This window comes from Aplidium turbinatum, chromosome 16, assembly GCF_918807975.1.
Source record: "Aplidium turbinatum chromosome 16, kaAplTurb1.1, whole genome shotgun sequence".
NCBI lineage: Eukaryota > Metazoa > Chordata > Ascidiacea > Aplousobranchia > Polyclinidae > Aplidium > Aplidium turbinatum.
Window position 1 is genome coordinate 22200692 of NC_137487.1, and position 15505 is coordinate 22216196.

Consider the following 15505-nt stretch of genomic DNA (forward strand, 5'->3'; position numbering starts at 1 on the left):
ACCTCTTTGCTTGTCTCGTCGTGTTCAGTCAACACTATACAATAGTCTGTATATGCTTTGCTCTTAGCAAATTACAACAAATATAATTTCAATTGGTGGGATATCTGATGCGTATTGACCATTGGGTTGCACTTTGGTCATCAATATATTCACAATTCTTAATTGTTACAAGATAAATTTTCCAATTACAAATGACTTCATGATCTTTGATGTGTTGCTTTCACTCAAGAAGAAAAGTTCATACTTAAATATGGTACTAACCCTAACCCTGGATAAACGTTTATTGCAAATAACAAAAACAAAACATATGAGCAAAACAAAGAATTTATCAATTTTCTTTGAATTTTATTTACAGAATACTTGATCTAGATGAAAACAGAGGGGTGATGGTGTTTGTCATATAACTTATTATAATGAAAGCCATTTGTGTGATTTTGCATTTATAAGTACATGTAAGGAACGGCCATCACCTGAGTTCTTTTTTTCGGTCATTTATCGGTCATTGACCGACTTTTTAGCAAAATGGCCAAAAAAAAATATAGCCAATTCAGTTAAAATGTCCAAAAAAAAATATATATATAGTCAATTCGGTCAAAATGTCCGAAAAAATATATTATGTTGTATCAGCTACTTGAAAGGAAACATTTTCATCAGAAAAATTACCGAAATAAATAAAAAATGACCAAATTTTCAAGTCATTTCGGACAAATGACCGAAAAGTCTCAGCAAAAAAAAACCTAGGCCATCACAGTGATTAAGTAGGGTAGGCTATTGCATGTAACCTAAAAAACTATTATAATATGTTCTTTGGAAGATACGTTAACACAAGACATTGAAAGTAACCGATTTCATAAGAAACCTTTTGTCAGACAAAACATCAACCTACACTCAACTGCCGAGAAACACAGGTATTACATGTCGGTTAACTGTCCAACTGTTTTAATTGTAACTGTCAAGTGCAGCTCTTCAGTAAACAATTTAGTACGGTACGACACTGAAATGCAGAAAACAACATATTTACTGTCTGGTTTTCTCACCTTATTTTACGTATACTATAAATGACAACACTGAATTTAAATAATTTAATTAACAATAATTCACTTTGACAAAAACAATGTGCATATTTTGAAACATGAAATATGGTACCGACAAGCCATTACAATGGATTACTATAATTTTTAACGTTTGGAAATGAAGATCGAATGTCATAATTTTCAATGGCACAACCTTGCACTTTTTGCTCATCACAACCTACAATTATGAATTCATTAATAACAATAGAAGCATGAAGCAAGTTTCCACAATCTAAAAACAGAAACCATTCAAAGATTTAACAAACTATAAATTGGGTGTTTCATGACAAAAACATAGAAAGACATGCAAAGTGCAATATTGACCAAAGGCAATTCAGATAAAATAAGCAAAACTAAAAAGAAAAAGCAGCTATAAACGCAGCAGTGATGAAACTTCGAGATAACGCTGTTCAGATGATTTTGAAATTTTGTGGTAAAGTGGCAATATATCAGAATGTAAAGTGAACAAAGTTGATTATACTGTGGTAAAATCATTTTGGCTTGTGCATTGAACAAGTAAACATGATGCATGCATTGCATGAAAAAGGGGGTCCTGCTATTATGCTTTACATTTTCAGCTTGCAGATTTGTGTCAAATCATCATTAAACTATGTACTGTATATCAAGCCTTAAAGCAGCCGGCGGCCGTGGCCGCTAAGTAAGGCTGGAATGACCGCCGGTGCTATATAAGTTTGAAACGTTGTAGGAAAATAAAGCAACCTGTTAATCGAAGAAGCACAGTACATCTAGTCTCTACTTAAAAGGTATTTAATAGAAAAGCGCATAATACACTCAAATGAAGCACTGGTGAAAATTGTACAAAATAAATTTCTTTAATAGGGTACAACAATAGTAGGGGTAGGGAATAAATGGGTAAGATTTCATTGGTCACTTTTTTTCATCTATCTTTACGATACATTAAGAGTTAAATTGCTTCAAGTGAAAAATGCAATATGGCGTTTTTGCAATAAATAAAAGAATTGCGATGTAGACAGCTGGACATGGGCTTTGCAACCCTGACAGAGATCCTTGTGAAGGCTGAGCTGGGAATGCTCATAAAAAACTAGGACAGCTCTAATTACAAGAATTGGTTGAGAGTCATTTTTTTATAAGACAAGAAATTTTATGAGGATTTTGTAATGCCATCTCTCAGATTTTTCTGATTTCCACATATGTAAAAGAGAATGTATAGGGGAGCAGAATAAAAAAAAAATTATCAAAATCCGAGTTGTATTTCTCGAGATGTCACTCATTAAAAATTTGTGCTTTTTAATTGTCACGCTTGAGTGATTTCATTGTTTTTTCTTATTTCTTAAGATCTAGTAGTAGGAGAACAGTGAAAATTGGTGAACTACCATTTTAGGAGTCAAGGAATTCAAAAATATTGTCTCTGAAATGATTGCTGCAAAGAAAATAGCGAAAAGTTTGAATTTAATTTTTTTAAAGTAGGCTACCACCAGAGGGCGCCCCAAGAATGGTGACTAGTAAAATCTTAATTTTTTTTGAAAGTTATTCTTCATTGATGTGCTATTCCAGTAAACATAAAGAAAACTAGGCCCCAGCTTGTTTTCAGGTGCCCCAAGCCTGTTGAGTTCAGGGTACATTATGAACTCAATTCTAAAGTGCAGCCTACTGATAAGAAATATATGCCTTTGTTTTGTGTGCTGACAACATATTTGCAAGTTAAACCATTTTCAAAAGGTCAACAATTAAAGTTATTTGCATGAACAGCTAAAACACTTAAATATACTGGTAATGCACATCTTTAACCTACTTTTAGATGAGTCTCATTCAGCCTAGTTAACAATGTAGTCAAGTCAATAAGCTGTTTGATTGTAACTTGGTAATTAGAAAGACTTCTAAGATAGACTGTATCTATCTGACTTGCTTGGCATTAACATTATGCTTCAAACAGAGAATGCACCTTTGGTAAACGATGATTAATTGTGAGATAAGAAGAGCTGCAGAACTTGAATAGCAGATAATAAAGAGCTCATTCTAGAAAATGCTTTGAAAATGATTAATGATTGTCGATGTCTGTTTGGATTCCAGCAAAGAAGAAGTTATTCCAGCAAAGAAATAAGTTCAGTTTATTGTTTTGCTGGCGATAAACAAACAATAAGTACATACAAATTGAGTGTCTATCAGCACAACAGGATGGCAACGAAAGACCTGTAAGGTCATCTATGTCAGCTGTCACCCTAGCCTGTTGCAGGTCGGAGAGAGGTTGAGAGACTAAGCAATTGTTAATGAAAAATATATTTGCAGATTATTTGCAATATTAATTTAAGATTACAGTTAAAATGTTAAGATCAAATGACAAGTGCTATTTTGGAAATATTTGGAAACAATGGTGCAATGTGGAAGATAAGATAGATGAGGTAGAAAATGAAGTAAAGCTAGTAAAGGAGTTGTCAGAAGAAGATCAGGAGCTACTATGGTGGAGGTCTGGTGTGGACAGAGCTGATGATGCTGTGATTTGTGCACAACTGCACATCATGAAATGCGGTTATTAAAAAAATTTTCTCTGATAAATTTTAAAAAATGCTGCAACATTTTTGAAATACATGAGGTTGATGCATCTTCAAAACCTCTTCCTCAGAGTAGACGCACAATTGGGCTTGAATTGGCAAAAAAATTGAGAAGTTTTGGAAACTTAAATGTTGTTCCAGGACAAAGGCTTTGCAGCCGCTGTTTCACCAAAGCAGGAAACATGGCAATTGATTTTGATAGTAGCATTTTTGAAGGTGAGTCAAGTGCATCTCCAATCACAAAGGAACTTCAAAGTGCAGTTTTTAATGCAGAAAAGGAAGCATCTACAGCAAACTTAAATGACAGCTTCGCACTATTGAATGAATCTCCACTGGTGCCATTGCACAGCAAACCCAAGCACCAAAAACTAAAAGTATGTTCCCAAAAATTGCAAACATGCAAGAGAAAGCTAACGTCACAATTTGCTGTAGTGTCTGGCTTGAATCCCAATGAGCTAGAGACAGCAAACTCCCAAGACCTTGAACTAAGAGACAAAGTTAAACAACTACATAATGACAGCATGGATTTAAACAGTCTCATGGCAAAATTAAAGATTAAATTTCAGAACACAAAAAACTTTTCTGACAAATTACAAATTGTGACCCTAATTCCTCAGTCTTGGTCTGCTGAAAAAGCATCAACTTATTTTGGTTGCTCCACGTACTCAATCTATATTATAAAGCTAGAAATATTGAAAAAAAAGAAGGAATTTTGGGTCGGCATGATCGAAAACAAAGAATTGGTACTCCAGCTGGGATACAACAAAAAATTTTGGATTTTTTTGAAAATGATGAAACATCTCGTATGTTGCCAGGCATGAAGGACAAAGTAAGCATACAAAAAAATGTTTATCATCAAAAACGGTTGTTACTAGGGTCAGGCTGGGAACTTTACAATATCTTTAGAGAGCAAAATCCAACACTGAAAATTAGTTTTTCCAAATTTTGGTCTTTAAAACCTAAATGGTGTGTTTCACCAGGAGCTTCTGGAACTCACAAATGTATGTGTTTGTCGCATGCATCAAAACGCAGAGCTCTTGGCGTCAGCATGTGGTCTGCCAAGCAAAGAAATGATGAGTGTTCTTGTATGTGATGTGACAAATAAAAATTGCATGATTCATCGCTGTCCAAGTTGTCCTGGTTTGGCTGCTTTGAAACGTAAATTATTTGATAATTTGACTACATATGATGAGACTGACACCTTTTTGGTAGAACAATGGACTTCTACTGACCGATCAGATTTGAAAACAATGGTATATATTAAGGAGGAACTCATTGAAGATACTCTTGCTGCAATCAACAAACTGACAGCACATTCTTATATTGCAAAGTCACAAGCTAACTATTTGAAATCACGAAAATCGACATTGGAGCCACATGAAGCAATTGTTTTGACAGACTTTGCAGAAAATTATGAATTTGTAGTTCAAAATGAAATCCAAAGTTATCACTGGTGCAAGGAACAATGCACAATTCACCCCATTGCAGTTTATACTCGTGACATTGATTCAACAATATTTCAAGTCAAAGAGCAATCCTTGTGTTTCATGTCCGATGATTTAACACATGATACATCATTTGTGTACAACCTACAGAAACATCTTATTACATATTTGAAACTTCAACATCCTCAACTAACACATATTGAGTACTTCTCTGATGGCTGTGGTGGACAGTATAAAAACTTCAAAAACTTTCTGAACCTGACATACCATCACTCAGACTTTGGCATAAAAGCATCTTGGTCTTTCTTTTCCACAAGTCACGGAAAGTCACCTTGTGACGGAATTGGGGGTAGTGTGAAACGAAAGCTGACCAATGCTAGTCTTACTGCATCTCCATCCAACAAAATTTTATCTGCTGAAACAGCATACAACCACTGCTGTCACACAATGCCTAAGATAACTTTTTTTCTCCTTCTTAAAACGGATATTGAAGAAACACGCAGTCTGCTACAAGATAGATATATCAGGGGACAAACTGTCAATGGGAAAAGAAGCTTTCACCATTTTTGTCCAAAGGAAATTGGCACAATACAATATAAACGTGTATCAGATGATGAAAATTTTGCAGGATGTCATTCATTCTTTATGTGTAAAAATGTGTATCAACTTAATGAAATTCCACCACAGACATACGTTGTTGCCAAATATGATGATTCCTGGTGGATAGGTCTGGTGAAAGAACATGACGTTATGCACAATGACATACTGATTACGTTTATGCATCCTCATGGTCCTTCACAGATGTTTTACTGGCCAATATCAGAGGATTCTTGTTGGGTTCCATTGGATAGCATTTTGCTGAAACTGCAAGTTCCAACAACAATCAATGGGAGGCAGTACAAACTCACTCAAGATGAAATGAATTACATGGCAGCAACTCAAATGTAAAGAGGAGTTATAAACGGAGTAGTTGTAAATGATTATAAACTGAGGTAAACATGTACTGATGAGGTTTTTGAAATTCATATAATAGAAAAGACAATTACAAGTAAAAAATGAAGAACTTCAAAAGATTGGAAAAACTGAGCTTCAAAACAAGATGAAGTTTCGGCAAGCAGTTAGAAGAGAACACCGGTTAGACTGTCATGTTCCTAATCAAGAAAGTCAGGACAACACACTTATGTCTGATTTACAGCTGAGCTCATGCTAGTTTGTAACCTGAATTGTACTTTAGAAATACAGTAAGTGCATATTTGCATTTCGTAACTTATTAAATTGAATATATATATAGTTGTTTTACAAGGTAGTTATCCACTCAAGAAATTTTTCGTTGTAAAAATAAAGCTTGAACACAAACAAGGGGTCAATTTTGCTACCTACATAAAAATGTTAATTGGGAATATGTATGTAATCAAAAGTGTTTGTCCTTATGTGTGTGTGAATCTTACATATGGTCTATTATGTTTATCTGTAACTAGTGTTTTACCATTTTTGCTGTGGTGATGCGGCACTGAACTTTTGTTCTTTTTTGTTATCATTATTATTTCAGCATTATAGCACCTTAAAACAAGCTGGGGCCTTGTTTTCCTTATGTTTACTGGAATTGCACATCAACGAAGATTGATTTTCAAAAAAAAAAAATTGATTTTATTTGTCACCATTCCTGGGGCGCCTCCTGGTGGTAGCCTGCTTAAAAAAATTTTAAATCAAATTTTTTGATATTTTGTTTGTGTTAATCATTTCAAGGACAACATTTTTGAATTCCTTGACCCCGAAAATGGTAGAATACCAATTTTCACTGTATTCCTACTAATAGGTCTTGAGATAAAAGAAAAATCAACGAAATCGCTCAGGCGTGACAATTAAAAATCCTATTTTTTAATGTGCGACATCTTGAAAAGTACAACTCTGATTTTGATAATTTTTTTTTTGTTGTCCTTGTATATACATTCTATTTCACATATTCAAAAATTGTAAAAATCTGAGAGATGGCATTACACACCATTTCTTGTCTTATAAAAAAATTACTCTTGATCTAATATTTCTGTTCTTAGAGAAAATATTCCATGTCTAATTGTCTATTGTCAATGCAGATAGATACATTCAATGTACTGAATTAGGTAAAAGGCAGATGTTAATAAGGGGTCCTAAAGTGTGGCATGAGGTCCCAGGTGATCTCAAAGGTCTTTCTCCAACTTCTTTTAAAAGAAACTTTAAACACTACCTTCTTGATTTAAACGCCACTGTTGAATAATAACTGTTTTGTCTATATAATTACATTATTCTATTTGCTCATCTCTCTGGTATACGTTGCTTTTTATCTTTTTTACTGATTAAAATTGTCGATTGATATCTCTTAAACTCCACTCACAATTAATTCATTCAGTAGCACGGTAAACCTGCTTAGTTTGTTTGCTTTTTTTTTTTTTTTTCTCTTTTGCATAATGAAAACATGTGTATCTGTATCACCAAATGCTTGATTTTCTTTTTTTGTATGTGTGTTTGTGTATTTACTGTATATATGTTATTTAGGCCTACATCACCAAGCTTGAGGTGGCTGCTGACTAGATGACCGTTTGGTCTTTTCGCAGTCTCCTCGCCATATGACACACAACCGATTATTATTGTATACTTTGTATTCTTTTCATGTTTGTGTTTGTGACAAATAAATAAATGAACTGAACTGTATATTAGGGTGTTGCAGGCGCCCCGACTCTCTCGGATTTTGCTTACCTTTTTTGTGGTACTGTGTTTACATCAGTAGATCACAAATATGAAGTTTCATAAATTTTCATCGACGTTTACCTCCACCGCCGAGGCCATTTTGAGGCCCACTTTTTGAAATTTTTTATGTATTTTGCCACTAGAGGGCAGTGTATAAGTTTTGCAATATTGGGGGTACATTTAAAAGATGCTCGATGATGTTCTGAATTCTTTAAAAAAAAAATTGGAGAAATGGGATAAGTATATCCTAAAATATTCAAGTTTTGTCACTCATTTTTTGCACAATACTGCCCCTAGTGGTAAAAAGAAAAATTAAAATATCTTGAAAACTATTCATCATATTGTTATGGAACTTGCATGCACCCCCCCATTTTCATGGGTAAGGAATTTGATTTCAGCAATATTTTTGCAAAATATTACCACTAGAGGGCGGTAGTTCTAATTTTGAACTATTTTCCTGTGAAAAGGCGATATTGTTGCATTTCTTGAGCTGTGCATCTGAAGAATACAATTTCATGGTTTATGCACAACAAAATTTTTTCAATTGTAAAGAAACTGCATGCATGCATGTACTATATCAATAAATCCAAACAGGCAATGTGAGTCTTAGTTAACACAATTTCCGCAAAGGCAGTTGTGCATCTTCATTGTGTTGATAAATGACGCTTTCTAAGATTTGGTATCTTTCTTCGATTCTCCTCCACCACTTCAATATAGTTTTGCAGATTTTTTTCTTGTTTTGCTAGATGAAGAAAGTCGGATACCACTTTTACCCCTCTCTCTGCTGAATCATTACAGACTCTGAGTGCACTTATGATACCATTAGCAGAAGCATAGCCATCATCTATTTCCCACTTTTTTGGGTGTTTGACAAGAAAAGTTGTTGAAATGTGCATAAGTTCAAATAACATTTTGCTGCTGGCATTTGCATAGGAGCACAATGACAGTGAGTCACCATTAACAATGTCTGGCAGCTCTGGGCTTACCGTATTTATTACCAAACCTGTTTGTAACCTGGCCATGGAAACTTGCATTTAAACGCAGCAGAGTTCTAGCCAAAGCTTCCTTTTCATCAATAGTGACTTGTTCGTCCCATAGAACTAAGGGGATCAGCTCCCCAGTTACATACCATGTGTGCCTACCTAAAGCTTTTAAAACAGCAATACTGATAGTTTTGTCTACTGCAGCATAGCTTTTGATGTCACTTACCAGTTGCAAATCTTCTCGGGGTGCTGATGCAGCAATTGGACAGTTAAACCACCATCCATTAAATACAAAACTGCAAAGGTCAACAAATCACTCTATGTTTTGTATTTGTGACTTGGAAATGATTCCTTGCAGTAGAAAGTCTTGCAGCATTACTATCTCATAGCAATAGAGCTGCTTTCCCATCCACCTTGCTCGATGGACAGCAGAGAGAAATGCATGCAGCAGAGAAATGGCCTTAAAAAAAAGAAAAATTTAAAACAACAACACCCAAAAACTTTTTTCAAGCCATCTCTCTGCTGCATGCATTTTTTTTCAAATAAAGCTAGACAAACCACTTCTCTGCCTAGCATGCAGAAAACATATTGGAGAAGTTATACTTTCTCATGTGTGGGAAGCCCTGTAAGTCGAAACGTCAAGATCTCCAGGCATTGAACTATTTGAAAGATTCCGGAACAAAGAATTCAATGCAACCCTACATGCTGCAGCTGTACTGCACACCAAAAATCCTCAAAAGAGTTGGGAGAATTTGTAACAACTCAAAGCAGAAAAGTGTAAGCACATAAAGTTTGACAGAGATATGCAAAATTATCAGAGGGGTGATTACAAAGAACTTTTAGACCTGATGACGGTCTAGATTGGAATCAACAGTGGACAGTACAACTTCATGAAATGTGGTACAGTCCATCGAGCAAGGTGGATGGGAAAGCAGCTCTATTGCTATAAGACAGTTATGCTGTAAGACTTTCTACCGCAAGGAATCATTTCCAAGTCACAAATACAAAAATTAGAGTGATTTGTTGACCTTTGTGCTTTTGTATTAATTTAATGGATGGTGGTTCAACTGTCCAATTGCTGCATCAGCACCCCGAGAAGATTTGCAACTGGTAAGTAACATCAAAAGCTATGATGCAGTAGACAAAACTATCAGTATTGCTGCTTTAAAAGCTTTAGGTAGGCACACATGGTATGTAACTGGGGAGCTGATCCCATTAGCTCTATGGGACGAACATTCGAACAAGTCACTATTGATGAAAAGGAAGCTTTGGCTAGAACTCTGCTGCATTTAAATGCAAGTTTCCATGGCCAGGTTACAAACAGGTTTGGTAATGGATACGGTAAGCCAGAGCTGCCAGACATTGTTAATGATAACTCATTGTCATTGTGCTCCTATGCAAATGCCAGCAGCAAAATATTTTTTGAACTTTTGCACATTTCAACAACTTTTCATGTCAAACACCCGAAAGAGTGGGAAATAGATGATGGCAATGCTTCTGCTAATGGTATCATAAGTGCACTCAGAGTCTGTAATGACTCAGCAGAGAGAAGGGTAAAACTGGTATCCGACTTTCTTCATGTACCAAAACAAGAAAAAAATCCGCAAAACTATATTCAAGCGGTGGAGGAGGATTGAAGAAAGATACCAAATCTTAGAAAACGTCGTTTATCAACACAAAACTGCCTTTGCGGAAATTGTGTTAACTAAGACTCACATTGCCTGTTTGGATTTATTGATATAGTACATGCATGCATGCAGTTTCTTTACAATTGATTAAATTTTGTTGTGCATAAGCCATGAAATTGTATTCTTCAGATGCACAGCTCAAGAAATGCAACAATATCGCCTTTTCACAGGAAAATAGTTCAAAATTAGAACTACCGCCCTCTAGTGGTAATATTTTGCAAAAATATTGCTGAAATCAAATTCCTTACCCATGAAAATGGGGGGGTGCATGCAAGTTCCATAACAATATGATGAGTAGTTTTCAAGATATTTTAATTTTTCTTTTCACCACTAGGGGCAGTAATTGTGCAAAAAATGAGTGACAAAACTTGAATATTTTAGGATATACTTATCCCATTTCTCCAATTTTTTTTTTAAACAATTCAGAACATCATAGGGCATCCTTTAAATATACCCCAATATTGCAAAACTTATACACTGCCCCTAGTGGCAAAATACATGAAAAATTTCAAAAAGTGGGCCTCAAAATGGCCTCTGCGGTGGAGGTAAACGTCGATGAAAATTTATGAAACTTCATATTTGTGGTCTACTGATGTAAACACAGTACCACAAAAAAGGTAAGCATGGTGAAACCAAGATTTAAATTTCATGGGGCGCCTGCAACACCCTACTGTATATATATGGTAACAACTTCTCTGCGACATTTCCTTTTACCAATGTGTGTACTGTTTGATCGGCTATATGATAACTGGAAGAAAATATGCAGTAACATATATTTTTTGATACATTTGTTACCAATCATGTTATAAGAACTGATGCTATTCACAAAAACTCATGAATCTTATCTTTCAAATAATATGAATGAGGCGGGTGTATAATGTAGTTGACACAAAAGTATCAAAGTACTGCTGAGTGCTGATGCAATGTGGTATCTTTGTCAATACAAGAACTTTACTAGACATGTTGAGAGCACAACGACACATATAATCTCAGAAAGATTTTAACTTGTTAAAAAATGAAATCTGATGGAGGAATTTTAAAGGAATTAAAAAAATTCATTAGTTATTGACCAAATGACCATTCCTTGGATACAAAATTACAGACATCTCACAAATATATATTTATAGAGAAAAATACAATTACGGAATATACATATAAGATATACAAAGTAGCTATGTTTACCTACTGGCTACCATGCCAGCAATCAAAAAGCATTGCCTCGTGGCAGGTGTTGCCAGAGTTAAGGTAAGATAAAAGTTAGGTTCCCTAACCAAGACTTCAAAATTTCCAAAATCACACGTTTTTTGTCTTCAACGGCTTTAAACTTTTCCCAAATGAGGGCAGAATTCCTTATCTGGCACCACTATCACAGTAAATACAGCCATATGCTCAGATATAATTTGGTGTATATTATAGGCCTACTATGAACAAACTAAAGTAAGTTGTGGTTACTGATCATCATTAAAGACAGCAACTGTGTACAGATCTTCTTCCTTCTTTGAACTGTTTTCAAAATCTTTATTGCTCGGTACTTCAGGAAGTGATCGAATTCTATGCTTTGAAATATCAATATCATTCTCTTTGATATTAAGATGTATTTTCTTTTCACAAATCCCTTTTAAAAACACAGTTTTCCATGTCTTTGCATCTATTGGCGTTTTCAATTTATCAGAGTCTTCTGCAACAGTTATCATGCATAAACCATCCATGACATTCATTTTCAAACTTTCAAGTTTATCACAAACCACAGCAGTAAAATCTATATGAGACTTTATTTTGTGCTTTGGAATAGAAAAAGACAAAGTGAGATCACATTGAAAAGTTGATGTTAAGTTGATTTTAGACGGAGGGGGTGGACGAGTAATAGAAGAGATGGGTTTCAAATGAGGTCGGCTAAATGGGACTTTATTTAACTCTTCTTTATTGGGCCGAAGAACTGCAGGAGGAATGGATGAAGTTGAAGCAATTTGTGTTGAAATTTGAGAACTTTGTTGAGAAAATCCATAAGGGTGCTTTGGTGAAGATAGCACTGACTTGTTCACAAGTGAAGGGCTTTTTCTCAAAGTTGGGGGAGAGTTTGTAGGAGGAGAGGGAATGTTACGAAACATTGTTTCTGAATCATCAGTTTTCAACTGTGTTGCAGCAGCTGGCGAGTTATGGGAACTAGAAATAGAAGTTGAGCCACGGGTATTTGAAGGAGAAATAGGGAGAGGTTGAGCTACCGGAGGGGGAGGCGGAAGTGCTTGAGGAGGTTTGACGCGACGTGGAGGCGCAGAGGAAGGAAGGGGTGGAGGAACAATGCCTTGTACTTCACTTTGTAAAACTTCTTCTTTGCCCTTTTGTTTTTGTAGCTTTTTTGGTCCAACAAACCCGACAAATGAATATTCATCATTGGTAGCTGAAACAACTTTGGCAGTACTTCGAAAATTTATATCTGACTTTATCCCTTCCAATTTACTTTTGCTGGGATAAAACACAGAAGTACATTTAAGCATAACCAGTTTGTCTAAACATGACTGGCCAAATACTTCCCAGTTTTCCTCAGCTATAGCATCCAATGCCAAATAGGCAAAATGGGTTTGATCTCCCTCTAGTTTGGCAGCTTCCTTTAAGCATTCCAATGCACTGTCATTACCACCAGAGAATAGGTGCACCAAAGCAAGATTTATTAATACTTGACTATCATACATTTTGCAAGCCATATTGAGTTGCTTGTAATCAATGAAAGCATTTCCTCGCAATGCAGTGTGGCAAGCCATGAAATGTTCAATAGCAGAAGAGTGATTATGTAAATAAACTTGTGTTACAGCAAGTTGAAAGTACCCTACAGCCAAATACTTGTCTTTACTGATGCACTTATTAAAAAATATCTCAGCATTTTCATATTTCTTTAACTGCAAATAACAGCAGCCAATATTGAAAAGAATCGCAGCAGATGGGCTTGGAATCTGTTGGAATATGGAGCTAGCTTTCAGCCAGTCTTTTTGTTCACATGCTTCCACTCCTTCAAGATGCAACAAAATGCTTTGTTTTCCTGCCATTCACCGTCTTCTAAGTAAATGACCAGGACATGAACAAATGTTTAGTTAAATTTAGGTTTCCCGCAATGCAGGATAAAGATAAACAAACAAACAAAAGGTTTAGATTTTGCTAAAAACAGAGTTGCTAAATTCTGCCTTGGTTAGTGACGTCATGACAAACTGTGATGTCTTTCAAAAAACCGCAACTACTTTTGGGAAGGGTGCAAAAACACGGAATAGAAGTAAAAGAGGAATGGATATCGATTTTTCAATATTTGTGTGAACGGTGAATAGTGCCTCCACCAAATTGTACTGTAGCTTTGTCATTTCTGGTTAGATTTTAACAATTTTACTATCTTTGGAAAGCACGATGTTTCATCTACCCGAATAAATTGATTGCTAGTCCAAAGAATGCATTACCGGTATATTTATGTTGCGCTAAGTTAAACTTTACTATTTTGTAACAATTCTCAGCAATTCAATTTTTTGGAATGACAACTACTTCATTAGGGTTAGGGTTAGGTTAGGGTTAAGTTAAGGTTAGGGTTAGAGATTGGGTTAGGGTTAGGGTTAGGTTAGGGTTAGGGTTGTGGTCACAGCGGTAAACCATAATCTCTTCGTGGGAAAATTGTAACATAAGATTCCCGAATCCGTTCGTCTGTATGTATCGACCGAGAAAGAAACACTTCTTGAAACGTCTATTCTTAAAGTGTATTCCTGTAAAATTAGCCCGCGGCTATCGAAATGACTGGTGCAATGCCTTACACCTCTAAAAAACTGTCACTACGATACAGATTACTTGGATAAAAGACGGAGAATTTGTCCAGCTAGCAAGCACCAAATAAACCAGTTAAATGTGCGACCGACTTCCAACAAACAACTTCGAGAATGAATCAGAAAAATTTGTGATAACTCAAAGGCACGAGAGCAGTTCGTGACGCAATATTTCATGTCCAAACAGGTCTCAAACTGAAACAGGTTTAAACCGGTCTGACACGAGTCTTACGGACGATGGTGCAATTTTGGCTCATGTTTTAGGAATTTCCATGACGTAATATTCAGTAGACCCGAACGGTTTCTACATGACGTTTGACCAGGCGAACAACCGTCTGTAACAGGTTGGTCACAGCGGTAAATCATAATCTCTTCGTAGGAAAATTGTAACATAAGATTCCCAAATCCGTTCGTCTGCATGTAATGACCGAAAAATAAACACTCTTTTGAAACGTCTATTCAAAAGTGTATTTCTGTAAAATTAGCCCGCGGCTATCGAAATCAAGATACAACGCCGTACACCTCTAAAAACTGTCACTACAGAGCAGATTACTTGGATAAAAGACGGAAAATTTGTCCAGCTAGCAAGCACCAAGCAAACAGTTAAACTTGCCACTGATTTCCAACAAACAATTTTACGAATGACCAGAATAGATAGCAATATCGCAAATTCACGTATGCAGTACTGTGACGCAATAACGAAAGACAATTATGAAGTCATTTCAACAGGTGTTTAAAGCTGATGTAATATTTCCTGTTTAAACAGGCCCAAACAGGCCCAAACAGGTTTGACACAAGTCGTATGACGATGGTGCAATTTTGGCACATTTTCTAGCAACTTGCATGACGTAATATTCAGTAGACTTAAACGGTTTTTATATGACGTTTGATTAGGTGAACCATTGTCTGGAACAAGGGTTAGGGTTAGGGTTAGGGTTAGGGGTTAGGGTTAGGGTTTAGGGTTAGGGTTAGGATTAGGGTTAGGGTTAGGGCTAGGATTAGGGTTAGTGTTAGGGTTAGGGTTAGGGTTAGGGTTAGGGTTTAAGGTTAGGGTTAGGGTTAGGGTTTAGGGAAGTGTTTCTCAAAGTGGGCAAAATCGCCCCCCTGGGGGCGATTTCGAGCGCCAGGGGGGCAAAAAAATCAAAGGGGGCGATCGGGGGGCGAAAACACTCGAAGGGGGCGAATTTATCAAACCACCAATAACAGTCCAACGCGCTAATAACACTCCAACGCGCAAACCATTTACTGCAAATAGATGAATCCAACT

The 15505-nt window shown here is 36.0% G+C and overlaps 1 protein-coding gene across 1 annotated transcript; it reads right to left on the reverse strand.

Annotated features, from left to right (window-relative positions):
* Positions 1 to 11591: 11591 nt before the first annotated feature.
* Positions 11592 to 13485, reverse strand: LOC145785328 (uncharacterized). Its single transcript, XM_082596987.1, has one exon. It carries the CDS (start codon positions 13483 to 13485, stop codon positions 11893 to 11895), a length of 1593 nt encoding a protein of 530 aa, XP_082453113.1. The 3' UTR covers positions 11592 to 11892.
* Between the last annotated feature and the right edge of the window lie 2020 nt (positions 13486 to 15505).

Excerpts from the sequence above, each read along its gene's own strand:
- LOC145785328 (XM_082596987.1), bottom strand. The coding sequence starts at position 13,485 with ATGGCAGGAAAACAAAGCATTTTGTTGCATCTTGAAGGAGTGGAAGCA.